Genomic DNA, 27,122 nt, shown 5'->3' with positions numbered 1-27,122 from the left:
AATGTCAACTAACTATATTTGTAGGTTGTAATTTAGATAGGAGGGGAAAAAAAGAGATTGAGAATGGATCTACCTACATTTTTCTTCTTCCCTAATTAATCATCTTCTTCCTTTTCCTTTTGCTGTTGCCCTATATGCAGTCTGTTTTCTAAATTCCTGGAGACATGAAACCTCCTTTCTACTTTTACTAAAACTAAATCTCCAAATATTTCTGTTTATCTCCTTGTTTTAAAGATCCAATTGACTATTCTCAGTCCTCAGTCTTCACTTCCATTCATTCTTTTAACTATTTACTTTTTTTTTTTTTTTTGCTTTCATGCAATTCCACTTTACTGGTCCTGGTTCTCCTTTCATTTCTGATTATTCCATTTCCTTTGTAATCCCTATGGGTATTTTCTCCCAAGATTCTCTGTGCTCATATTCTATGACTTCTCTCTCTCTCTGCTGAATTCCATTTTCTAATCACTCCATTTTTATGAGCACTCCAGGGCTATGTATATAGGAGATACTCAGTAAAAATTTGTGACTATAAATAGTAGTTCTAATATCCCATGTTGGAAATCTTGGAATCTGCCATATTTCTAAGCTATGTCCCATATAGGAAGCAGCATGGCATTCATAAAAAGAGCACTGGATTAGAATTGTTAACTCTTAATTCTGGTTCTGGATCTTCAACAAGTTTTAACTATATAGCAATTACATAGATATGTCATTAGGCCTTCATTGGGCCTCTGTGCTCTCCTTCAATTATTTCCAACAGGTTAGGAAATTGCCTAGATAATTCCAATGTCTCCACTTCCACGCCACACTCCAATAGAAAAGAAAAATAAATCTCTTATAGTAAACTTGCATGGACTAGACAATTTTTAAAGGGCCCCTACATAGTGATTCTATATAGATTACCAAGCTCTGTCATTTTTCTTGGAAATGTCTTATACTTCCTTCCTTTATTGTTCCAAAATCCTTTCCCTGACAAGTTTTCCTCAATGTCCCTTTTATCATGTAATTTATGTCTTCAAAACTTACTCTGTCTCCCTATTGCTTCCTGTAAATAACCCAGTTTCTCATGCCCAATTTTTTTTTTTTATTACAGCTTTTTATTTACAAGATATATGCATGGGTAATTTTTCAGCATTGACAATTGCAAAACCTTTTGTTCCAATTCCCCCCCCCCCCACCTTCTCCCAACCTCCTCCCCCATATGGCAGATAGACCAATATCATGCCTAATTTTTAAGGTCCACCATAATATAAGTCTAAACTACCAGTCCAATTTTATTATCCACTAAACCAGTGTATTCTCTTCTTTAATCAAGCTAAATTCGTCTCTGTCATTGGCCTATTGTTGTCAGTCCTACTCCAAAGCTCATTCTGCTTTAGCTATGTTAAATGTCTTTGCCTTTCTCTATTCTAGACAGATGGGTAGTACAATGAATAGATTGTGAGACCTGGGAATCAGGAAGACCCGAGTTTGAATCCTGTCTTAGATACTTAACTAAATGGCTGACCCTAGACAAATCACTTAACGCCCCTACCTTGTCTTCTTCATCTGTATAGTAATGATAAAATAGCACTTACCTCATAAGATTGTTGTCAGGATCAAATAAGGTCACAGATGTGAAGTGCTTTCTAAACCTTAAAGTGCTGTATAAATGCTAGTTATAATTATTATCCAAATGTTATTCATTAATCAAAGCCTAATTCAAATTATTCCTTCTCCACAAAACCTTCTCTACCTTTTTCTAGCCCATTCTGTTCTGTCCTATTTTTCAAATTCTCACAGGATATAATACTTCGTGGTATGTATTAGTTTCATCACTCCCAACTAATAATAATAAGCCCCATTAAGACTCAGACCAGTACTAGTCAGTTGATAAAGACAAGAAATAATTGAACATCTTTTCTGTTCTATAGCAGGCCTGGCCAAGTGGGACCCAACAAATTCTGCTTCCCCCAGCCTGGCAGCAGTTGACTGGAGTGGCCACACATACCTCAGTGCAGCATGCAACTGTAATTCCTGAGACTATGGCAGGGACCCAGCAGTTGGCAGACTGGAGGTAAGGAGGCAATTCTGAATGTTAAGGATTAAGGATATTAAGGGGGTGTTTGTCTAAAGAATTATTAAGCTCTTCCCTGCATGAATTTACTATTTGCAAAGAGACTTGTTAGGCAAAAGCACAAAATATCATATGATCAGATGGATTTTTTTTTTTGTCAGTTTACTATAATATTGAGTTTAGTGCCATCCTTCAAAATAGTCACCTTGGCAAACTGTATCCTTAATCTAGTTCCATTTTTGGAATTCCCCTTTAGGAATTGTTTTCAAAGCCAACTTAATACCTAACAAGTCCCTTTGCTTTATGGTCACACCTCTTTTTTGGGGGGAGGGGAAAACCAAAAATAGGAGAGCCAGCACCCATCTTATTCATGTTTTATAAATGACTGTTTACTGTGAAAAGACAAAGATTTGACCCATTAAAAGTAATTCCAAAAAAGGAATTTCAAAATCATTTTTGAGCCATTACACATCATTAGACATCCCCCCCAACACACACACACACACACACACACACATTTTGCCTGCCAGGTCCTTCTGAAATGTTTAATGTGTTAAGTCTCATTCTAGTCATACTTTGATAACTAAGCCACATGTACTATATTCCAACCACATTAAATCTGATATCTTGTCCCTAATACATAATTCCCCTGATCCAAAAACAGTTTCTAATTTGATATTTCATTGACTTTAAGAATACTGAGCCAATTATTTCTAATTCCCTTCACCTTCTCTTCCCTGCCCACTTTAGTCTTTTTTCTCCCTCCTTCCTTCAAAGCATGTTCTCCAAACTTTACCAGGACTACCTTGCTTCCTAGCAGCCTTCTTCCTAGTACAGTTGATTTTGTTCCCATTCCACAGAAAGCCACATACCAGAGAAGCTGGAGATCTTTGCACTGTTTGAGAAGTGAGACTAGATGATCACTAAAGTCTATTCCAGCTCCAAAATTATTTATTTTATTGAAGCTTTATTATTATTTTTTTTTTTACAAAACATATGCATGAGTAATTTTTCAACACCGACCCTTGAAAAACTTTCTATTCCAATTTTCCCCTCCTTCCCCCCACTCACTCCCCAAGATGGCAGGTAGTCCAATACATGTTAAATATGTTAAAATATATGTTAAATCAAATATGTGCATACATATTTATACAGTTATCTTGCTGCACAAGAAAAATCGGATCAAGAAGGGAAAAAAAAAAACCTGAGAAAGAAAACAAAATGCAAGCAAACATCAACAAAAAGTAAAAATGCTATGTTGTAGTCCACATTCAGTTCCCACAGTCCTCTCTCTGGGTGTATATGGCTCTCTTCATCACTGAACAATTGGAACTGGTTTGAATCATCTCATTGTTGAAAAGAGCCAAGTCCATCAGAATTGATCATTGTGTAATCTTGTTGTTGCCTGTTGCCATGTTGCCTGGTTCTGCTCGTTTCACTTAGCATTAGTTCATGTAAGTCTCTTCAAGACTCTCTGAAATCATCCTACTGGTGCTTTCTTACAGAACAATAATATTCCATAACATTCATATAATATAATTTATTCAGCCATTTTCCAACTGATGAGCATCCACTCAGTTTCCAGTTTCCTGCCACTACAAAAAGGGTTGCCAAAAACATTTTTGCACATGTAGGTCCCTTTCTTTCCTTTAAAATCTCTTTGGGATATAGGCCCAGGAGACACACTGCTGGGTCAAAGAGTATGCACAGTTTGATAACTTTTTGCCAGCTCTAAAATTTTACGATTCTTACCTCAGAGAGAGTGCATTCTTTTGTTTTAGATATTTAAGCTGCTTCCTAGTCTCTCCATAACTACTGAGCCAACTAGAAGGCCAAAAAGTAAACCACTCTCCATTCCTTCTCAAATTTCTCTCTCCATTTCCCTTCCTCCCAACCTCTAATATTTTCCTAGAGCCCCTCTTCTATCTCAAATGTCATTATTTACAAATAGCTAGAGAAAAAAAGGATAGATAAGTACATCTATTTCCTGAAAAGCTATTGTCAAATTCTCCTCTTGACACTACTCATGTCAGGGCACACAGGTACCTTTTTACACTAATCTCACTCACCTCATGCTAATTCCCAGAGAAAGAATGCGTATTATTAAATGTGTATTAACATATTAATACACACAGCTTCATAAGAAATATAAATGCAATTACACAGGCCAGCCCCAGGCAAATTTTAAAAACAGCCAAAATTTTATCTGTTCTCACATTAGGCTCCCAGTACTTTGTGGTACATTCCTAAATTCCTGATAATGGATGTCAGTAGTTCATTATCTCTGAGACACATGAACAAACTGAGAGAGTTCTTAGGTAGTCAATAATCAATTTATTAGACTGCCTAATAATCAACAAATTGATGATCAGTGATTTCTCTCAGTCACCAGAAATATTTTTTGGAAAGAGAATCCCCCTGACAGGAGAAATCAACCTGGACTGGTAAACACTTGAGGGGTGGGGCCCTAACAGTCTTCATTCAGCTCCTCTGCTGAAAATGGAGCTTGATCCTGATACTCCACCAGTTTTGGCAAGGTGGCCAGAGGAACCCATCTCCAGAAAGACCTCTTAGGTTGGGTTTTCTCCTTCATTTACTGGGTCACCATGAAGGCATCCAAAAATGCAGGCTTAATGCTTTGGGCTGAAATTTCACTTAGAATAGATTCCATTTACACTCTGAAAAGAAGTAAAATTTTCTAACTGGGAGACAGAGGAACATATTCATTGGGCAATCTCCATTTATCAGCCCTGACACTTTGAGACTGGCTGATTGATCTACAGGGACTAGTCCCTGAATAAAAAAATATAAAATCTGGATCCAAATGACTAATAGGTTATTAATAGAATAGAATAACTATTTCTCTCATCTAGTATAAGAACCTCATCATATCTCCTGAACACATTTATATATTCTGAGAGCATTCTTCAGTAGGCCAATGCTTAATGTATTTTTTTTTTTTCCTTGAGGCAATTGGGGTTAAGTGATTTAACCCCAGGATCACACGGCTAGGAAATGTTAAGTGTCTGAGATGTCACATTTGAACTCAGGTCTTCCTGACTTCAGGGCTGGTGCTGTATTCACGGCACCACCTACCTGCCCCAGCCAATGCTTCATCTAACAGAAGAATTGATGGTGTGGAATTTCTAGAATCATTAGAATTATTAGTGTGAAGCAAAATAAGCCTGGCTCACCTGGTTTTCTTACAGCCCCACCCCAGCATGATAAGCTTTATGGCCACGGTTTAAGTCCTGAACAAAGAAATTTAACTGCAGCAATTCACCTCTCCCCACTTTTCTACATGTCCTCTAGTAGCTCTAGAGAGGGAGAAAGGTCAGTCCCTCCTAGATGTTATTGGCAACCCCTGCTACTTTATTGTTTCCATAATTCAGTTACCCTGTTTCCACAACTATAATAACTCTGGATTAAATTATTTACTGTAGGACTATAAGTATGGGATGAGGATAACTGTAGCTATCAGAGATGTAATAAAGTCGAAAGCAAAACTAAAAAGCCAAAGGGCTTTGTGAAAGCCATCTTACTTGCACGGACTCCTTAGCATTTGTCTTTCACTCACAAAGCTTCTCCTTCCCTTTTTCTCCAGCCTCTACACTTTAGTCAGGTACAATGCAGGAAACCCCGAAGAGTTGGAGTCCTGATTGAGCTTTTGAGACAGACTAGACTGTCTCCCATCCATGCCCTGGGCAAATCCCTTAAATTCTGTTAGTTTCTTTTGCATCATGAAGGTAAAAATAAATGTTCTCTAATCTCACTTCCAACTCTAAATCCACTCTCAGAGTTCATAAAAGGTTGACTTTAAGAGAGTTTTAACTAGTAATTAATAGGAAATGTTTTAAAAATCCCAAAACTTTGTTTGCTTTTTTCATTGTTTGTGAATTGAAAAGTAACCCTTAATGGCTAATAAGCTTTTTTTAGATGCTTAATAATTAATGTTTCATTATACTTTTTCATGTTAAATATGCTAAAGTATATCTTAAATACAGTTCTCTTGTTGCACAAGAAAAATTGGATTTATAAAGGTAAACATAACCTGGGAAGAAAAGCAAAAATGTAAGCAATGGCTAATAAGCTTTATCATGTTTGTGATCTACCTATATCAAGGAAAAGGAAAACCCTTAAGTTTCAAGTGAAAAACAAAATAAGTGAAAAGTAAAACCATCATCCTACAAAGCCCTAAGCATCTAAATCCTCTCACTATTTCCATAAATATCTATCTACTCAACTTCAGGCATTCAAACCTTATTTTCAAACACCAACTTTCACAATAAATAAAAGCTACTTTAAATCACTCATTTTTATAATGTAATTATTAGTACTGAAAACATGTTCTATTTTTAACCAACAAATACGTAGCATGTTTAGATACTTTACGTTAAAAAAAAAAAAAAAAAAGGTTGATATGGCTAGACTGGGAATCCAGCCACTAATATGCAACACTTTCTGTATGGGAAATCATTTCTTTGTCCAAACAGCTGGCTTTTTAAAAAATGTTGGGACATAATTAGCTTATAGGCTAGTGATTGTTTAATTTCAATTTAAGTTATTTCACCAAATTCTGATCATGGGTATTTTATTTTTAATTAAAAAAACTTTTTTTGGCTACTGAAAAAGTTTATTGGGTTGTCTCCTTTGGGCATACCACTATATTAACTAGTTATATAGAAATAAGTGACTTCTAGAAGTTTACTCTCTCCAGTTTTCATAGTTTATTGTTCATGAACGTAAAAAACAAATTTAGAAGTAACCTTAATCTTCACCTCAACTCACTTAATTCGTCAGAGCCCATACACATTGGGACTACCCTTTTAACAAAACAAAGTCCTCTTTCTCCTTCGAAACAATACTTCAACTCTCTCTCCTCTTGACATAATTAACTCCATCTGGCTACTGCGCCCTCCTCCGAGCAGCAGCTCCATCGAACCAGTGTACATCCTTTTCATTCTTCCATTCAATTAAAAATGTATTAAACACCTCCTACGTGCCAGGAACTGGGCAGAGTCCTGGGGACACAAAAAAAGCCCACAAGTCCGATCCTGCCTTCAAGGAGCTTGGAGAGGACAACTTGCAAACAGGAAATGGTTCAAAGAGGGAAAGTTCTGCAGCTGAGAGACATTAGGGATGGCTTGCTGTAGAAGGTGGGGTTTTAGTTTGGCACTGAAAGGACTCCAGAAAGGTCAGGATTTGTGCAGAGGAGGGAGCGCCTTCCGGGGAGGAGGCCCAGCCTGAGAAAACCGCTGGGGCGAGAGCCGAGGCGACTGGTTTGTAGACCGGCCAGGAGAGAGAGCAGAGGAGCCCCAAGGGGGAGGAAGAGCGAAGGAGGCTGCGCTGCAGAGGAATCTGCATTTAATCCTGAAAGCTTTAAAGCCCCCTAGAGTTAATCCATCAGTGGAATGGCAGGGTCTTGCTAGGCGGACCGCCTGACGGGAGGGGATGAAGGCCGGCGCGTGGCGGGCGGCGGGCCTGGGAAGCCATCGGATACGCTGTGCCTGGCGCGTGCCTAACCTACCCGCCCGTGGTAGAAGCTCTCCAAGAGCAGGGGCAGCGACGGCGCTTTATGCGCAGGCAGAGCTGGGCCCGCGAGAACCCTCCGGGCCGCTGCTCTCCCAGCTGCCTCTGCCTCGTGTCTTCGCTGTGGCAACGAGACCCGAGCAGGGCACTTTTAACAACGGGACAATGCTTTGTTTCTCAAAGAGCTCTGAGTCAAAAAAGTAAAGTGGGGCCGCTTTGTCTCTGCTCCCTCAGGAACACGCACGCGCACGGAAGCCACTACAACCCCATCATGCAGCAGCCGGCGCTTTTGACTGGCCACGTGACCCTCCCGGCGGCCCAGCCCTTGAATGTGGGCGTGGCCCACGTGATGAGGCAGCAGCCCACCGGCACGACGGCCTCGCGGAAGAACAAGCAGCACCAGACAGCAGCCAGGTGCGTGTGGAGGCGGGAGGTGGCGGGCTCTCGGCGGCGGGCTCTCGGCGGCGGGCTCTCGGCGGCGGGCTCTCGGCGGCGGGCTCTCGGCCGCGGTCTGAGGCGCTGAGCCGGGCCTTTCTGGGCTTTGCGGGCGGTTGTCAGGCGCGCGGGCGGCCCACGCCAGCCAGGGCAGCGCGCGTGACTTCCCGCGGGAGGACAGACCCCACGCCAACCAAGGTTCCTCTTTGCTTGAAAACTTCTAGGGAGGGGGCTTCCGCTATCTCCCCGGTCAGCCTCGTCGGTTTTTACATAAGTGAGGAGATGTTCTCTTTCGGAGTCGTGACAGTAGCCACAGTTCTTATTGCACTTTTTGTTGTTCAGTAGTGCTTGACCTGGGAAAACATTTATAAGTTATCCACTTTGCATTTCGAAACACCAAACTAAGCCAAAATCGTAGATGCCTCCTATGGATAAAGCAAGGCTTTTAGGTGACTTGGCCAGGACCTTCGTGCCGGTTTCACGCCTTCCGGACTGCGATCCAGCCCCTGTTAGCTGCTTCATGAATGCAGTTTGCTTCTGCGTCATTTTCATCCATTAAGCCGTTTTCCACATAATAGTTCTTGAAATACTTGGAGACAAGTTATCAGATTCTCTCTCCCCCAGTAAGTTTTCTGCTAAATATTGCTGATATTTTGAATTTGCAAATGTTTTTATTAAATGCTAACTCTCTGGAAGGCACTGCTTGGGGAGGGCAAATTCAAAAACACTATTCCTTGCCCTCATAGAGCTTCCTTTCTTTTGGGAATAAGTCTTTACACAATACTTTGAAGAGGGAAGACAGCATTAATAACTAGGGAGATCAGGAAAATGATTCCAAATGAAATAATACAGAAGCAAACTCTTGAGCAATCTTGGAATTCTAAGAGGCTGGGGGAAGGAAGAGATGGGCGTGCATTTCAAGTATAGACATGTGCAAAAGCATGGAAAAGGAAGATGAAATGCCAAATTTGGGGAACAAGAAGTATGACAGTTTGGGTAGAACAAGAAATTTCCCTTTGTGATGGGAAATAAACCTGGAAAGGAAGATCAGAGCCAGATTGTGAAGAACTTTAAGTGCCAAGCTGTGGAGTTTACTTTTTCCCCCCAAACTGTTGTCTAGACATAACTATTCTATTTTGTACTTAATGAAGTTGATTTTAAATCGAGTGTAAGAATGTTTCAACAAATCTGTCCCTATTATATTTTATATTAGATTTGAATGCTTGTTCCTAGACTAACAAGATCTTGTAATTGATTTCTTCAATACTCAAGCCTTTATTTTTCTCCCACTCTAGCCCATTCTACCCCCTAAAAAGAAAAAACAACTCATGATAAATATACATGGTCAAACAAAACATTTTCACATTAGCCACATCTACAAAATAGGTGTCCCATCTTCATATTTAGTCCAACATCTTCCTGTCAGGAAACCAGCAGCATTCTCCATCATTGGTCCTTTCTAGTCATGATTAAATATTGCATTGATCTTAATCTTAAGTATTCTTAACTATTTCCAAATTGTTCATTTTCATAATGTTGGTATTATAGTATAATTGTTCTTCTAGATCATCTTTCTTCCTTCTGCACCTCTTCATACAAGTATTCCCAGGTTTTTTGTGGAAACCATCTTTTTTATTACTTTTTAAAGCAGAATAGCATTCTATTACATTCATATGTCATTCTCTGCTCAGCCATTCCTCAGTTGATGAGCATTTCTTTTCTTTCTTTGGCACCAGAAAAAGAGCTCTATCAAGATATTTTTGAATCCTTATTTCCCAGTTTTGTTTCATGTGAAAATTTGATATGCATGCATTCTATCTACACCTTTATCCAAGTCATTGATAAAAATGTTGAGCAGTATAACAGTAAGGCCAGATCCCTACTGCTTTCCTTAGTATCCTTCTTCCAAGATAACATTAAACCTTTAATCACAACATTTTGGGTCCTGGAATTCAACCAGATCTAACTCTACCAAACTGATTGCCATCAAATCATACCTCTCTTCTTCTCCACAAGGATTATATTAGAGATTTTTTTTCAAATGCAGCCCTAAAACCCAAGTAAACTACATTTACAGGATTCCCTTGATTACAATGAGGAAATGCCAAAAGAAAAAGAAATAAGCTAAGTGTGGGAAAACCTGTTCTTGATGAAGGCATACTCACTTTTAGTGATACCATTTCCTCTTCAATTCCTATTAACTAGTTTTCTTCTCTCCTAATCCAAAAATCATTCTCTTTGACAGAGAAAGTAGAAATAGAATGAGTTGAGTAATAATAATGACATGTCTAGTTTTTAAGGTTTGCAAAATCTTTACATTTAAAATCCAATTTGACAGTTACCCAATAAAGCAGTTCTCCTTTTGTCTTCCATTAATATTGACTTTCTACCCCAAATAATAGTTCTCTCCTTTCTTTCATCCTATTTTCTCCAATATAGCTTTGAAAAAAAAGTCCTTTTGTCCTTATTACACATAACCAACTTCATCTCATTCTGAACTGCCATGCTTCACACTATTCTTACAGAACTTTTGTATTCATCCTCTGTTATCTGACTTTGCTTCCATCTTCTTCACATATCTTTAAAAAATTTAACGACTTGATGAATTCTCTTTTCCTCTGCATTTGTGTCTTCACATAGTTCTCTCTTCAGATAGCTTGGGCTCAAAAAGTCATCTGTACAAGGATAAATATGGGAAAAACATGATTTGACAGACTTCTTGTGAAAAAGATCTGGGAATATTAGTAGAATTACAAACCCAAGAGGAGACACTATTAATAGCCAAAATTGCTTAGGTTGCACTAATGGATAAAAGGTATTAAAAAATGAGGAAGGTGACAGTCTCACTGTATTCTATCCTGACTGTTCCACATCTGAGCATTGGATTTAATTCTGAGCATTACCTTTAAGGACATGGATTAACTTGATTATACAAGGAGGAGAGTAATTAGGGTAGGAACAAGACTGGAGATGATAACTATATGAGGATTAACTAAGTAACTGGGAATGTTTAGCCTGGAGAAGACAAGACTTAGAAAGAGATTTGACACCTGTTTTCAAGTTTTTGGGAGGCTCTTACATGGAAGAAAAAATTAAACTAATTTTTCTTTTTTAAATTTTATATATATATTTTATTAAAGATTTTTTATTTTAAAAACATATGCATGGATAATTTTTTTTAACACTGGCCTTTGCAAAACCTTTGGTTCCAGTTTTTTCCCCCTTCCCTTTACCTCCTCCCCTAGATGGCAAGTAATCCAATATATGTTAAACATGATAAAAATATATATTAAATCCAGTATAGGCACACATATTTATATAATTATCTTGCTGCACAAAAAAGATCAGATCAAAAAAGGAAAAAAAATGAGAAAAAATAAAATGCAAGCAAACAACAAAAAGAGTGAAAATGCTATACTGTGATCCACACTCAGTTCCCACAGTCCTCTCTTTGGATGTATATGGCTCTTTTTATCACAAGATCATTGGAACTGACCTGAATCATCTCATTGTTGAAGAGAGCCAAGTCCATCAGAATTGATCATCGTGTAATCTTGTTGTTGCCGTGTACACTAATATCCTGGTTCTCTTGTTGTTGCCGTGTACACTAATATCCTGGTTCTGCTCATTTCACTTAGCATCAGTTCGTATAAGTCTCTCCAGGCCTTTCTGAAATCATCTTGCTGGTCAATAATACTCCATAACATTCATAATACATAACTTATTCAGCCATTCTCCAGTTGATGGATCCACTCAATTTCCAGTTTCTTGCCACTACAAAAAGGTCTGCCACAAACATTTTTGCACATGTGGGTCCCTTTTCCTTCTTTAAGATCTCTTTGGATAGAAGCACAGTAGAAACACTGCTGGATCAAAAGAAATGTATATTTTGATAGCCCATAGGGCATAATTTCATATTGCTCTCCAGAATGGTTGGATCAGTTCACAACTCCACTAACAATATATTAGTGTTGCAGTTTTCCTGCCATTTTAGGCAATCTGAGAGGTATGTAATAATATCTCAGAGTTGTCTTAATTTGCATTTCTTTGATCAATAGTGATTTAGAGCATCTTTTCATATGACTAAAAGTGGTTTCAATTTCTTTATCTGGAAATTGGCTGTTCCATATCCTTTGACCATTTATCAGTTGGAGAATGGCTTGAATTCTTATAAAAGTGAGTCAATTATCTATATATTTTAGAAATGAGGCCCATATCAGAACTCTTGAATGTAAAAATGTTTTTCCATAAACTAATTTTTCTTGGCCCTAGAAGACAGATTTTGGAAAAATGGATGCAAACTGCGGAGAGACAGATTACATGTCAGTATGAAAGAAACTATCCCAACAATTAGAATTGCCCAAAATTGTAATGAGCTGTTTTGTAACATAAGAAATTCCCCCATCTTGTCAAAACCTGCATGACCTCTTTTCAAGGACTATAAATGGTATTCCTATTCAGGGAAATATTGAACCCAGTGATCGCCAAGTTCCCTTTTACGTGTGCGATTCTGTGATAAGCCTAAATAGACTTGTCTGCCTTTCTCTTCTGTCACAGTATTCTTCTTGGCTAATTTGCAAATCTTATTGAATTTAGGTAAGATGGGATTTCAGGATAGAGTATGTAGTTAAGGTAAATTACAGTCTGATATTACTCTTGATATAGGTTAAACCCTCTGTGCAGTGCCATCTATATCTATACTCTTCTTCTTCCTCCCTCTTTTTTATTGGGTATTCATTTAGCCCCTTGAGATTAGGATCATGTGTTCCTCAACTCTTCTTTTCCACTTTTTCTTCCAAGGCTGATATGTTCTTTAGCCTGACCCTGTTTTGACATGTGGAAGAACAGCATCATTTTCCATTTGGGTCAGGTTAATTCCTTCTCTTAACAGCCATTTTCCCAGTAATATTGTCAGTGCTCCCCTAAGCTTTGCCACAAGAATATGTTTTCATTCAATTCCTTCCTCCTGCTCTTGGGCTCTCTTGGTAGCTTTTAACTTCTTCATTTTGTATTACAGCAGTTCTTATTCTGGATTGTTTTTATCCTTTGACTAAATGGAAAGGCCAGTTTCCCCCTCAGATTTGTATCCCCTTCACCTTATCTTTTCATGTGAGAATGTATAGCATTTTGGTGTTACTTTATATAGCCCATTGTTCTTTTTAGCATTTAAGATGCCACATTTATTAACAATTAGCAGAAATCTCCCACTCCAGGTCTGGGTCCCCTCTTTACAGAGGGCAAGATTTTAGCTTTGTGGGGCCATCCAGTGACCATGGCCCTTCTTGGGGTATTTGTGCAGCTGACATTTTACAATTATGTCTGCCTAGAATAACCAGGAGTCCAGATACCTGGTCTTTAATACTGGTTTTATCACTAAGTCAGTGTAAGTTTATGAAAAGTGACTTAATTTTTCTGTGCCTCAGTTTCTTCACTTCTCTATGAGGAACTAACTCTACCCTGTCCTCTTATAAAGATTCAAATGGTTTAAAGTTTGTGAAAATGCTTTCAAAAAGAAAAAAGTCCTGCAGAAGGATGAGGTCTGGTTAATAACAAGACTCATGTTCTTTATTCCCAGTCCCTTTCCATCCCATGCTGTCAGATGGTGTCACCTTCTTAGGGATCTTGTAATCATTATCCCTAGTGTCATGTAGCATTCATATCACTTTTCTCAAAATTAAATTTACTATCAGAAAAAAGTAGAAGACAGAATCAGTGCTTTCTGAATCTAAGACAGTGGTGTGTTTTATTCATAATTAAGACCAGACTTGATCTGAAGACTATCTCGCCTTTGCTGTCCTTAAAAAGCAATTGTTATATCTTTTTATAATTCATCTAATGCTTCATTTATCATGAGATTTAGCCCATTCATAATTGGAAACCAAGCAGTCAAAGCAGCATTTGAGTATGATCACACATAACCCATTTCTTTGTCCCAAAGCTCAAGAAAATAGACCTGAACTGGAAAAGAAAACAGAGGGGTAGATGGGTTGTGGCTGACACAGCTAAATCATCTCTAAACAAAAGGGGGAAAGATCAGTCTCAGCATCCATCCAGAGCTTCAGATTTCAAGCAGTCCAGGGGCTCAGTATATAAAGATCCCTCATACATTTCTTGAAGTTCAGTACCAAATTTTTTTTTTTTTACTTGTGATTTCAGTAGTGTAAGGAACTTCCAGCATGGAAAGTTTCTTCACTAGTGTGGAGAGAGCATTTATTATTTGGTCTTAAGAAAGTTACCTGGGTCTTGTCCATAGTTACACAGCTGTTATACATCAGAAGAAGGACTTGCATGCAGGTCTTCCAAACTCCGAAGGCTCTCTGATCACTGCATCATGCTATTTGATGCTAAGATTTATCTAATTTGACTGGAGTGTAATTACAGAAGTATTTATTCCTTATGTGAGGCCTAGAGAGAGTACATTTAATGGATGAGGATTCCAGGACAAGTCATTTAGCCATTGTCTACCTCAGTTTTCCCAAATATAAAATGGGGATAATAACACTTCCTTCCTAGGGCTATTGTGACTATCAAATGAGATTATATTTGTAAAGCACTTAGCACATAACACCCAGCATATAACAGGTACTTAATAAATGCTTTTTGGCTTTCTTCTTTCCTTTATTAAATCCAAAGCATAGCTAATACAGTACTGTAAACTGGAGTCAGGAGACTTGGGTTTGAATGCCACCTCTGGCACTTTCTGGCTGCCAGACCCTGAGTAAGTCATATAACTTCTCAGAGGCTCATTGTCCTCATTTGTGAAATGAAATGAGAGACTGAGACCTGAACTCTGAGCTCTCTTCTACCTCTGAATCTTTGAACCTATGAATTCCTCACTTTGTAGCTTCATGACCACATAACCCATCTGTCTGATTGGTCACAGAAGGAAGTAACCCTTCCTCTGTGTCCTTGTTTTATAACCTGCTAGCTGTGCATACAAAATATCTGCTTACGGTCCAATGAACCTCACTAGGGAGAGGAGTCTCATCAAGCAAAATTGTGCCAGTGGAACATCCTTTCCACTGAACTGCTTTTACTGCAGAATGTCCACTACCAGAAAATTCTTTAAAACTTTGTAGAATTATTTACAAATAAGGTTTTTGTGCCGATTCTTTTTTTTTTATTTTATTTTAAGATTTTTTTTAAAGAATTTTTATTTTAATTTACAACATATATTTTGACAATTTTTATTTTAATTTATTGTAGATATTTTGACCATGTAATAATTTTTTTTGCCTTCATAGGTATTTTTAAATTGTTTTATTTTTGAGACTTACAAAAATTTTGATTTCCATTTTTCTCTCCCTTCCTCTCTTTGCTCCTCCCAAGACGGCAGTCTGTTACAGGTTAAACATGTACAATCATATTAAACAAAAACAAAAGGGAAAAACAACAAAAGTGAAAATAGTATGCTTTAATCAGCATTCAGAGATCATGATTCTTTTCTCTGGATGTAAATAACTTTTCCATCATGAGTTTTTTAGAATTGTCTTATATTATTGTATTGCTGAAAAGAGCAAAATCTATAAAGTTGATGATCCCACACAATGTTGCTGTTACTGTGTACAATGTTCTACTGATTCTGCTCAATTCTTTCAACATCAGTTCATGTAAGTCTTTGCAGGTATTTTTGATATCTGCCTGCTCATCATTTCTTATAGAGCAAAAGTATTCTATTACATTCATATACTTTAATTTGTTTAGCCATTCCCCCAATTGATGGATATTCCTTTGATTTCTAATTTTTTGCCACCACAAAGAAAGCTGCTATAAACACATTTATATATGTGGATCCTTTTCTATTTTTTATCTCTTTGGAATACAGACCTAATAGAGATATTGCTTTGTCAAAGGACATACTTAAAGTCCTTTGGGTATAGTTCCAAATTGCTCTCCAGAATGGTTGGATCAATTTATAACTCCACCAACAATGCATTAGTATCCCAGTATTTCACTTCTTCTCCAGCATTTATTATTTCCTTTTTCTCTCTTGTTAGCCAATCTGGTAATTGTGAAGTGGTACTTCAGAGATGTTTTAATTTGCATTTCTCTAATCAATAGTGATTTAGAAAATTTTTTCATATAACTATTTTTTCATCTGAAAACTGCTTGTTCATATTCTTTGACTATTTATCAATTGGGAAATAACTTGTTTCCTTATCAATTTGACTTAGTTCCCTATTTGTTTTGGAAATGAGTCATTTGCCAACCCTTAAGATCAATGCTTTAAATTAGACTGAAAGACAGAATTATACTTTGGCTCTAGTTATCCTAGATCTTAGATAATACAATTTAGATTGGGAAGGAGGCAGGAGAAACTAAATAAAGTAACTTCACAATGCTAATGGACATGATTATACCTCCCAGATTAATTAGAACATTTTAAAACAATAACATTTATTATGAATTTCTCAGTTCAAAAACATAAGTGATTTCAATGTGAGACTCCTCCTGATGCATAGCAGGTGGCCATTATCTTAATCACCTCACGGCCAAGTTAGTAGTGAAGAATCTTTGCAAACTTAGCCAAGCAGAACTTTAGACAGATGGAATCTGGCATCAGGCTGGAGCAAGAAGCCTTTTCAGCTTGGTAGAATCTGCCAAAATTTGCACCTTCCCAGCACAGCCTTCCAAAACACAGGGGTCACTTCCACAGAAAAGGGCTAAGAACATTTTGAGAAATAAAATGAAGATATTTATTATTTACATGAACAAAAATACCTTAACATGCTAATAACAGCAATAACATATCTATAACTTCCTCCATACCCTCTCCCAATCTGTTTTTATTTACATTCTCTATGTTAAATTTAATGACACTCAACAAAAACAAACAAAAAAGAAAATAACCTCCTCCTGCAACTATGCAACTAACTTCCCCAAAAGAACTATGCAATCAAAATTATTTACAATAAAAAGTACTGTATAGCAAATTAATTACCATAATAACCATCTCCTTTGTAACTCCTGCCTAATTTTTTAATGATTGTCTTTTTATATGTTTTGGTATATGTAGATTTTTATATAGTCACAAGAAATGAATATGCTATTCTAGTTCTATGTTCTTCATTCTTCACCTTATGTTATTTCATATGTTTTTCCATATTTATTTGTATTTTTCACAGTTGTCATTTTATGGCACAATAGTATGCCACTACATTGATAGATTATATGTTTTTTGAAACATTTCCCAACCATTGAATTTCCAGTTTTTCATATTAGAAATAATTATAAATGTTTTTTAAAATTTTTAAAATAAAAAATTTATTTTTAATTACTTCCTTAGGAAATAATCCCAGCAGTGGGATCACTTGAATAAGGGAAATGATCAGTTTTGTAGTTCATATTGTGTACTGCCAAATTTCTTACCAAAAAAAAATTACATTCATTTGTAAATTCTGCCAACATTAGTATGAGTATACCTGTGTTTCTGCCAGCATCAGCACTTATTTTTGCCAACTTAATAGATGTGAGGTAGAACCTCAAAACTGTTTTTAACTTTAATTTCTTCAATTATTAGTGAGTTTAAATCTTTGAGATTATTTACATTTTGCTTTTTTAAATTATTTTTTTATTTATTAATTATTTTAAACATAATATATATGCTTTGACCATTAATCCACTGGGGACTAAGTCTTGTCTTATAAAGTTATGTCAGTTCATTATAGATTGTGAATGTCAGGCTTTTATCTGATAAATTTACCACAAAGATTTATTCTTATTGTTTTTTATTCTTATTTTTATTTTAATGATTTTTTTTTCATTTTTGCACAATCAAATCCATGCACTTTGCTCCCAATAATCACTTCCATTTATTCAGTAGAAAAGATGTTGCTTCCCTACAATTAACATCATTACGTTAATGATTTTTTTTTTTAAATTTCTGGACCAGCTGGAATTTATTATATATTGTTGAGGTATGAGATTAAACTCATGTTTTACCATATTGCTTCCCAATTTCCAAGCAATATTTGTTGAACAATGATTCCTTTCCTTATTATATAATATCACTAAATCCATTATGTCTTATACGTACATCTTATGTAAATTTAGTTCTATTTCTGGGATCTCTATTGGGTCCTCTTTCTGTGATCTGTGTTCTGCTCCATTTATCTGTTTTTGTTAGTATTACATAGGTATTATAGTTAACATTTTTTGATATGCTTAAAACTATTAAAAAGGCAGTAAGTTCTCTTTCATCACTTTTCCTGCCAGAGTTCCATAGATTTTTTTCCCCTTTGTTTTTCCATAAAAATGTTGTAATTTTATCTGGTTCTGTAAAATTAAAAATTGGTATCCAATTAGTTTTGCAATGAAAATATTAATTAATTTGCAAAGTATTAACATTTTTATTATATTGTCCTAAACAATGTCCTGTGTTGAAGAGAGATCCTTCATTTCAATTCTTCCATTATTTTGGCAAAACTGGTAATTTTCTTTTTATGTGTCTTGGTAAGTTAATATCTAAATACTTAATACTTATTGTAAATAATATTTCCTATTGTATTAGTTTTTCTTAGTCTTTATTGATAGCATACAAGAGTTCTGATTATGTTTGTGAGTTTTATCCTTTATCTTGCTACCTTGGCTCAATTTGTTATCTCACTTAAATTTTTTTGTCCAGTCTCTTATATTTCCTAAATAACATAAGGCCTCCAACAGTTGGCATAGGACCTGACACATAGTGAATTCTTCAACAATGCTAGTGGGCTGATAAATGAACAATGTTAAATATGGAGCTGTGGGCAGTGAGGTAGGCCAGTGGGTAGAGTGCTGGGCCTGGAGTCAGGAAGACTGCTCTTCCTGAATGAAATCTGGCCTCACATACTTTCCATCCATGTGACCCTGGACAGGCCACTTAACCCTCTTTGCCTCAGCTTCTTCATTTTTAAAATAAACTGAAGAAGGACATGGCAAACCATTGCAGTAACTTTTTCCAGAAAATCTCAAATGGGGTCACAGAAAGTCAAAACATGAATAAAAAACAACTGAACAACAACAAATATAGAGTTACATATTTGGGACATTAATTGAGTATTGCTAAAAAGTAACATATTCATTAGTGAAAGAAAGGAAAACAGCATAGCCAGTGACTGCTGAATAGAAAATTAACGACATTTTACTGATTATCCTGTTCCTTGGCTTCTCTTTCCTGGGAAGCTCTTCAGTAAGATGTTGATAGATTCTCTAAAGACAGAGTAGGTTCTGGACTAGATGGTTGTTTTAGCCTGAATCTTCCTTTTTGGTTGGCACAGGTATGCCTGTACATAGCAAAGAGCAGTGTGGGGAAAGCAGGAAAGATTTTTTTTTTTCCTGAAATGTCAAAAAAAAAAAAATCACTCTTTTCTTCCCCTTACTTTAAGCAAGGAAGATGTGCTTAGGTGTTTCTTGTCACAAATAGTTGATCACATCAAGTCCAAATGTTTCCAATTCAGATTGGAAAGGAGCAGACTGAATTGCTAGTAGAAATCCACTTGTGATTATATGTCACCAATCACATATAGTGATAGAGCACTAGACCTAAAGTCAGTTACCCTCATTGAAAACCCACTTCAGAAATTTGACAGCAGTGTGACTCTGCATGAGTGATAAAACATCTCTGTACCTCTGTTTCATTTCTGTAAATAAGGAGATTGGCTTCTATAGTGTCTAAAATTCCTTCTTAGAGATTAAATCTGTGAACCTCAGACCCTGAGAAATGAGCCTGAAGAAACTTTTGCTTTAAGACCAAAGGCAATGAATTCCAAATCCATTCAATAAAACCAAGAAAAGTCTTTTTAAGGGGTATCTAGATGGCTCACTGGCCAAAGCATCAGCCTTGGAGTCAAGATGACACAAATTCAAATCCAACGTCATTTACTTAACCCTTCTTAGCTGTATGATCCTGGGCAAGTCACTTAACCCCGATTGCCTCATTCCCCAGCTCCAAAAAATAAAAAGTCTTTTTAAGCAAGAAGTGAAGTAGGGATTTTAAGATCACATCCCTTTCCAAGGAGAAATGAGGGCTTACTTAAAATCACCAGATTTGGGCCTTTTAATATAAAGTCCTAAAATTCGACAATTGTTTTACTAAGCTTTCAAAGAAATTTACAAACTTGAATGTGAGAGGGAATCAAAAATATAGACAGATAATTGCCCCTAAAAGGCTCTGATGAGTATATAAGCAAGATGTAGAGGCAGTATAGCTTAGAGGACAGAGTGCTGCCCTCAGAGTCAGGAAGATCTGAGTTAAGTTCTTTTTCTGATAACCAAGTGTATATTAAGTCATTAGGATCAACCTTTTATGTTGATAGAGAGAGTGACACTGGTCATCATCTATGTTAATGAGCATCTTAGGAAAGTATCAAAAAATAGGCAAATTTCAAGAAACAAGTGAATGTTTATGACTTGGAAAGTCAAACAAAGGTAACCCCCAAAGACTTCATGGAAGAGGTGAAATTTTTATATAATTTTAAAGAATGGAGTAGGAATTTATCAGGTGGAGATAAAAAAAGAGAACAGGATGAACACAGGCACAAATGTAAGAAATAGGCATTGGAATATTCTCGGAAGATGACAGAGGTCAGAAAATTCCAAACTCTCCAGATTTCCTACACAAGTAAAACAAAATTGCTCCTGGGAGTAGAACAGGAGTCTAGTTAGTGCAGAACAGTGGGCCAGGGAAGCTGCTGAATGCTGGCACTTGCAGGAGGGTGGAAATCCTGATTTGGAGTTCCAGGACAAAGGAGAAAACTGAACTGGAGCCAGAAGCATCATCCCCACCACCCCAGGAGTAGAGGTGGTTACACTAATAAATTCTCATTTAACAACAACAACAACAACAAAAAGAGCAGGCAAAGGAGAAGGCACCCAATCATAGAAATTTACTATGGAAATAGGGAAGACCAGGGTTTATCTTCAGAGGAGGACATTGAAGTAAAAAAAAAATCTCCCAGACAGTAACATTAAATGTCTATCACCAAGAAAGAATTTGTAGAACTCAAAAAAACTTCAAGAACCAAATGAGATTGAGGAAAAAACTAAAAGAAAAAAAGAAGAAGAAGAAGAATCATCCAAGAAAAAACAAAAAGATTACAAAAAGAGAATCAACTAACTAGAAAAGGAGATTCAGAGACTTAAAGAAAATGTTTGTTTGAAAATTAGAATTGGGCTTGGGGAAGCCAGTGAAACTGTAAGAGACCAAGAATTACAAATCTAAATATAAAGAATGAAAAAAATAGAAGAGAATGTGAAACACAACAAATCTGAAGAATAGATCAAAAACAGAAATCCAAGAATAATTCTACTACCTGAAAGCTGTGACCAAAAGAAAGAACCTTGACATAACTATACAAGAAATAATCAAAGAAAATTATCCCTAAGTGATAGAACAGGAGGGGAGGGGAAAGTAGAAATAGAAAAAAAATCCATCGATCACCTCCTCAGAGACATTCTAGGTTCCTCTACAAGGAGAACCTATCAGAACATTATGGCTAAGTTTTTAAAACCCCTGATCAAAGAGAAAATTTTACAAGAAACAAAACAAAAAATTCAATTCATTTATGCTGCAGACACAATTAGAATTATATGGAATCAGCAGCTACAATAAAAGAATATTAATATTCTGGAATATTATACATCAACAATTAAAAGAACTAGTCCTGCAGGCAAAAATATATCCAGCAAAATTGGGTATAATAGTGAATGAAAAAAATGGACATTCAATGAACTCACAGACTCATAGGATTTTGTTTTAACCAAACCTGAAGTCAATTTAACCTATAAGAGCTAACATCAAATTCCAAGGGACTCTTTAGCAGCAAACTCTTTGTTTTATACATGGAAACATAAACCATTAGTTACTGGGTAGTCCAAAAGAAAAGATTGCAGCAGAGCTGAGTATGATCTGACTCTGAAAAACACAACTGCTTAGGAAATGATAAAAAATCCTTTTTACCATTTTTACCATTTACCAAAAATCTATAAAGAGATACAGGGGTTGGGAGGGAGGGGACAGAATAAGATGGGGTAAAAAAGGTTGTATAAATTTAAGGCAGTTGAATATGGTACATGAAGATTATTGGGAAAGGGATAAAGAGAGGGAAAGGGTGGCATGAGATTAGGCAGGGTCCAGAAGGTATTAATGGGAGTGGAAGAATGTGTATAGATTAATGGTAACAGGATAAAGAGGGAGGAAAAGGATGAGGGGAGAAGATAAAGGAGGGATCCATAGGTGGTGAGAGGTTAAGTAATAATGAGGCAAGTTAAAGAGTTGAAAATAAAGCAGAAGAGTTTGCAGGAATAAGAATTAAGAGATACATACAAACCCAAAAACAAGGATCAGGCGTAGAATTAAGAAAAAAAAGTAGGGCTAGTAATCATTGATCTCAGACAAAGTCATAAGTAAAGATTCAATCAGGAGAGATCTATATTATGTCAGTCATATTAATATTGTTTTAGTTGCATGTATATGTACTTATAAATGTATATGTAAAAGTGTAGGCATGCAAATATGTATACGTGTATATAGATATCTGTATTGTGAAGGTGTGTATATATGTGTATACATATGTATATACATATAAATATATCTGTGCTTAACTGTATCCGGTTTGGGAGAGGTAGGGGGATGAAAGGGGAAAAAAGAATGAAGTAAAAAGTTACACAGCAGAGAATAGAATAACCTACAAGAAAGCAAAGAAAAGATGATCAGTCATGAATATAATATCTTCCATTATTATATATCCTTTTTTCAGAAAATTGATTGTTATATATTTTGAATCTTTCCTGATGTTCTGTTGGGCACATGACAATGTTTTGTTTTGTTGTGTTTTTCCTTTTTCTTTCTTTTTCTATGTGTTTTTTTTTCTTATTTTATATTTAGTTTTAAATAAATACATTTAAAAAAGAAAGAGAGAGAAAACAGGCAGTTTGGTACAACAGACCCAAAGGCCTTCATTGGTTTTGGAGTTAGACTATCTGGCTCACATCACAATTGTGCATTTACTGCTTGTATGGATTTGGGCAAGTCATTGCCTCAGCTTCCTTGTCTTTAAAATGAGAGCTGTGATTCCAGAAGCCTGCATGGTTTCTCTTTGGAATAGAAAGGAGTGCAGCGTGACTGGAGGAGTTAGTATAGGATAGGACCAAAAAGAATGTGACTAGAAGATCTCCAGGTCACTTTCAGTATTACAATTCTGTAAGATGCTTAACATGAGTCTTCTGTACTATCTTGATTCATCCTCTCTGATAAGCCAAATCTTATACTTCTTTCAAAGCTTAGTTCAGAATTTACCACATCAAAAAAAGCATTCTCTGATGTTATTTTTTTAAATGAACTTTGAACTTTATTTTATAGGCATTTGAAAGTTACTGAAGGATTCTGGGTGATAAAGTGATCTTATTAAATTTGTGCATAAGTAAAATTTTTCTTGTAGCACTGTGAGGGATAGAATTGGATTGGAATAAGGTTAGACATGGAAAGATTAAGTTAATGCAATGGTTGAGACTTGGATTGGCATGAATGTTGTGGTAATTCATTACCAGTGAATGTGGTAAAGGAAGGGACAGAAGGAAGAAATATCATGGAGGAGACTGAACAGAACTTGGCAGCTCTTTGAAGGTGGAATATAACAGAGGAAAGAGACAATAGTGACATTAAGTATTAGATTTTAAGCTTTTGACTAGAACATTGAAATTCAGGAAATGATGCTCTGCCTCCATCTTGTCTCTGAGAGTTTGTGTTTGTGTCATTCCAGAAACGTGTCGGCCTATGAGGTTTCCTCCTCCCAGACCATCACTTCTCCTCAGCGGTCCAAGCGAGTCAAAGAGAACACACCTCCCCGCTGTGCGATGGTGCACAACAGCCCCGCCTGCAGCACCTCTGTCACGTGTGGCTGGGGCGACGTGGCTTCCAGCACCACCAAGGAGCGCCAGCGGCAGACAATTGTCATCCCTGATACCCCCAGCCCCACAGTCAGCGTCATCACCATCAGCAGTGACACAGATGACGAAGAAGAACAGAAGCACGCCCCCACCAGGTAAGGGGATAATGTGTAATAGGGCCAAGGAGATCACTGAGTGTGGGTGCATTTGCGTGTATGAGGAGAGTTAGGTTCAAACAAAATCTCTGGGATCATCTGGACCAATCCCCCATTATTAAGCAGTCCACAAGCCTTTATTAAATGCTTCCTACATTCTACCCCCTATACTGATGGGCTCTGGGATACGACATCAGGAAGAAAGCAGCCCTTGTCTTTGAGACAACATACACATTAGAAGTCAACATAAGGGTGGGTGGCAAAAGGAGGCCTAGCCTCCTGCTGAGATAAGGAAGGGCCTCACGCAAAAGCTAGTTCTTAAGCTGAATTTTGAAGGAAACTAAGGATTCTATGAGGAAATGGGGACAGTGGACACCAAGGCAGGAGATGGAAAATCACTTATGAGTGGCAGCAAAACAACCAAATGTGTGGACTGTGAAGCACATAAAGGGGCCAGTCATTGACACCTACTCCAGTGTTGTAAATTGCATTAGGGAATGTCACAAATGTTAGCCAAAAAATTCTGATTGGCAAATTAATTTTCTATAGTATAACACTTTGGGGTGTGATTGGTACAGAATAAAACAATAGTATTTTAGCTCCAAATGATCTCTGCCTCACTCCACATCAGAATAGTACAGGATTTTCTTTTACTACAGTTTCAGGTTCTTTGAAATCTTATATGTATATATACATATATATATATATATATATATATATATATATATATATATATATATACACACGTGTGTGTGTGTGTGTCTAATGAAGCACAAATTTACTGTCTTGGATGGTAAGACTCTGACCAGATTTTACAAACTTCAAATTGCCTCTTCATCCAGTGTCTAAACACTTTATTCCAGGAAAGTTATATAATTATATAATTCATTGTACTACTTGTTCTTCCTAGAAAAAGAGAGAGCTTAAATCTGCAAGGCTGAATTAACACCACTATTAAAGCTCTTTCTCCCAGATTTTTATGTTGTGCAGCAGGAAATTGCAGTTTCTGTCTGGGCTGGTGCACTTAAATAGTTATTACATAGTGCTAATGAGGTTACTAAGGTTTGCTAAATCCCATTCACCTTTCTCTAATTCAGGTCTCCCCTCTACCCCCCCCCCCTTCCCCCCCCCACACACACACACTTTTAGTTGTTGCATATGGATTCTCCTTAAAGCCTAGCCATGAGGGTTTATTAAGCCTACTTGTTATATCTTGTGAAGTGGGAATAAGCCTCAAGGGAGGTGTACACTCCACTCTTAAACCACAAAGCCAGTAAATTAACAATCAAGCACACATCTTATGAGTGGATATAAAACATTAACATCTGTAGTCATACTCAAAATATTAATTTATTATCAGATACAACATTATAATCATGCTCCATTAGTAGTCACATCATTTTGATTGGATAATAAATGCTCACTCTTGTAATTCATCCATCATTACAAAATATCACAGTGATTGGTTAAAATGTACTTGCACTTTAGCAGCCCCTCCATGGGAACCTACCAATTATCTGTCACTCATAAAACCAAGCTAAGCATGTTTATTTATGACCACACTTGCCTTGCCATGATGTAGCTCATCTGAAAGTTCCCCTTTTTCTTCAGTTCTGATCTTAACAAAGGTACTGTCCCTCAATTTATTCCATGTGTTTCCTATACACTGATTCTAGACCTTTTTGTCTCCTCTTTTTTTTTTTTCCTCTGGCTCCTGCCTACTGCCAAGTCTTTTACTGATTAATCTCTGGGGCACACCAACCAAGTTAGAGGTTCATTTCCAAGTTGAAAGATTGCATTCCTATATCTTGATTAGCTTTCTCACAGATGTGCATTGTTGTTTACAGTAGGCACCACACAACTCAGTGTAATCCATCTGCACAAATACCAAGTAAGAAAACAGACAGGATCATTTTTTTTTTCAGGAAGGGACTTAAGAAGTCACTTAGTCTGACACTTTACAGATGAGGAGACTAAGGCCTAGAAAAGTAACATAACATATCCAAGTTTCCCCCGGGAGTGAGAGTGCAAACCAAGACTCCTGATCTGAGGTCAAGGCTATTTACACTCCCCACTTTGCATTGCTTCTCCTCATCCTCCAGCTGGTGATCAGGGTAGAACTAATCTACCTGCCATATGTTGCCAGCAGGATTTAGGTCAAGGTTCGCAATCAGGAATGGATGGTAGAGAGAGGTAAAGAGAAAATGGGCCAGTTCAGAAGACATGTGTTAGAAGCAAGAAAAAGCCACTTGTTGGTTTAAGTCTGAATCAAGAATTAAACCAAAGAGTCAGGAGAATAGTGTTACCAAACTCTAGAAGGCAGAAAGTTTAGGGCTAGATCACCTGTTTGGAAAGTACAGACTAGAACAGGAGTAGGAAACTCAGTGTAAGGATGAACGAGAAGGGCATCAAGAAAAGCCAACACATTACACAGACTCTCATCCAACAAATAAAGGACAATTTGTTTTGACCAATATGTGCTCTAGCAGAGCATCCTCTTTGCCCTGTGCCATGCTTCTGTTTTAGGTGTGTGTATCCTACCCCCCAATCAGGTAGTTGAAAATATGAGAAGTAACTAGAACCAAAAGTCAAAGTTTTGTATATTCTTCAATATTAATATTAAAACTAGTAATCAATTAAAATGATTGTAACCCTTCTGTTGCTTCCACTATCATTTTCTCAATTGTCCAACCATAAAATCTTGTATTTATCACTCTTCCTTCTACCTTGCTCCCCCACATTCTATTAATTGCCAAGTCCCATTATTAGTTGCCTTTGTTCATAATATCCCTTGCATCTTTATCATTCTCTCCAATCACACTTCATCACCTCTCTAACTGATCCTTCATAACATCTGTAAAAATAATCTTTCTCCTGTTCAAAACCCTTCATTATTGCCCTATCATCTATAGGACAAAATAGAAATTCCTTATATTTAAGATTCTCCACAATCTAACTTCTTAGTCATATTTTACTCCCAATTTATATTGCAACCAAATTCACTGCTCTTTGATCTTATCTATTCTCCCCCAATTCTTGCATTCCTAGAATCAATCTATTGCCAGGCCTGGTGGCACACACTA

General features: G+C 36.9%; 1 protein-coding gene across 6 annotated transcripts in view; it reads left to right on the top strand.

The window, feature by feature from the left end:
* HIPK2 (homeodomain interacting protein kinase 2) overlaps window positions 1-27,122 on the top strand; it is a 268,083-nt gene that overhangs the window by 193,755 nt on the left and 47,206 nt on the right. For 4 of the 6 annotated variants that reach the window (XM_031939172.1, XM_031939170.1, XM_031939169.1 and 1 more), the window contains exons 10-12: window positions 1,914-2,056; window positions 7,820-7,999; window positions 23,758-24,039. In XM_031939172.1, the coding sequence (XP_031795032.1) occupies window positions 1,914-2,056; window positions 7,820-7,999; window positions 23,758-24,039 (605 nt within the window). The remainder of the gene's footprint in view (window positions 1-1,913; window positions 2,057-7,819; window positions 8,000-23,757; window positions 24,040-27,122) is intronic. The other 2 variants (XM_031939171.1, XM_031939167.1) reach the window with 1 other exon arrangement.

The sequence above is a fragment of the Sarcophilus harrisii genome, chromosome 5 (genome assembly GCF_902635505.1).
Source record: "Sarcophilus harrisii chromosome 5, mSarHar1.11, whole genome shotgun sequence".
Taxonomy (NCBI): domain Eukaryota; kingdom Metazoa; phylum Chordata; class Mammalia; order Dasyuromorphia; family Dasyuridae; genus Sarcophilus; species Sarcophilus harrisii.
Note: the sequence above shows the minus strand (reverse complement) of the source record. Positions and strands in the feature narration are given on the sequence as shown.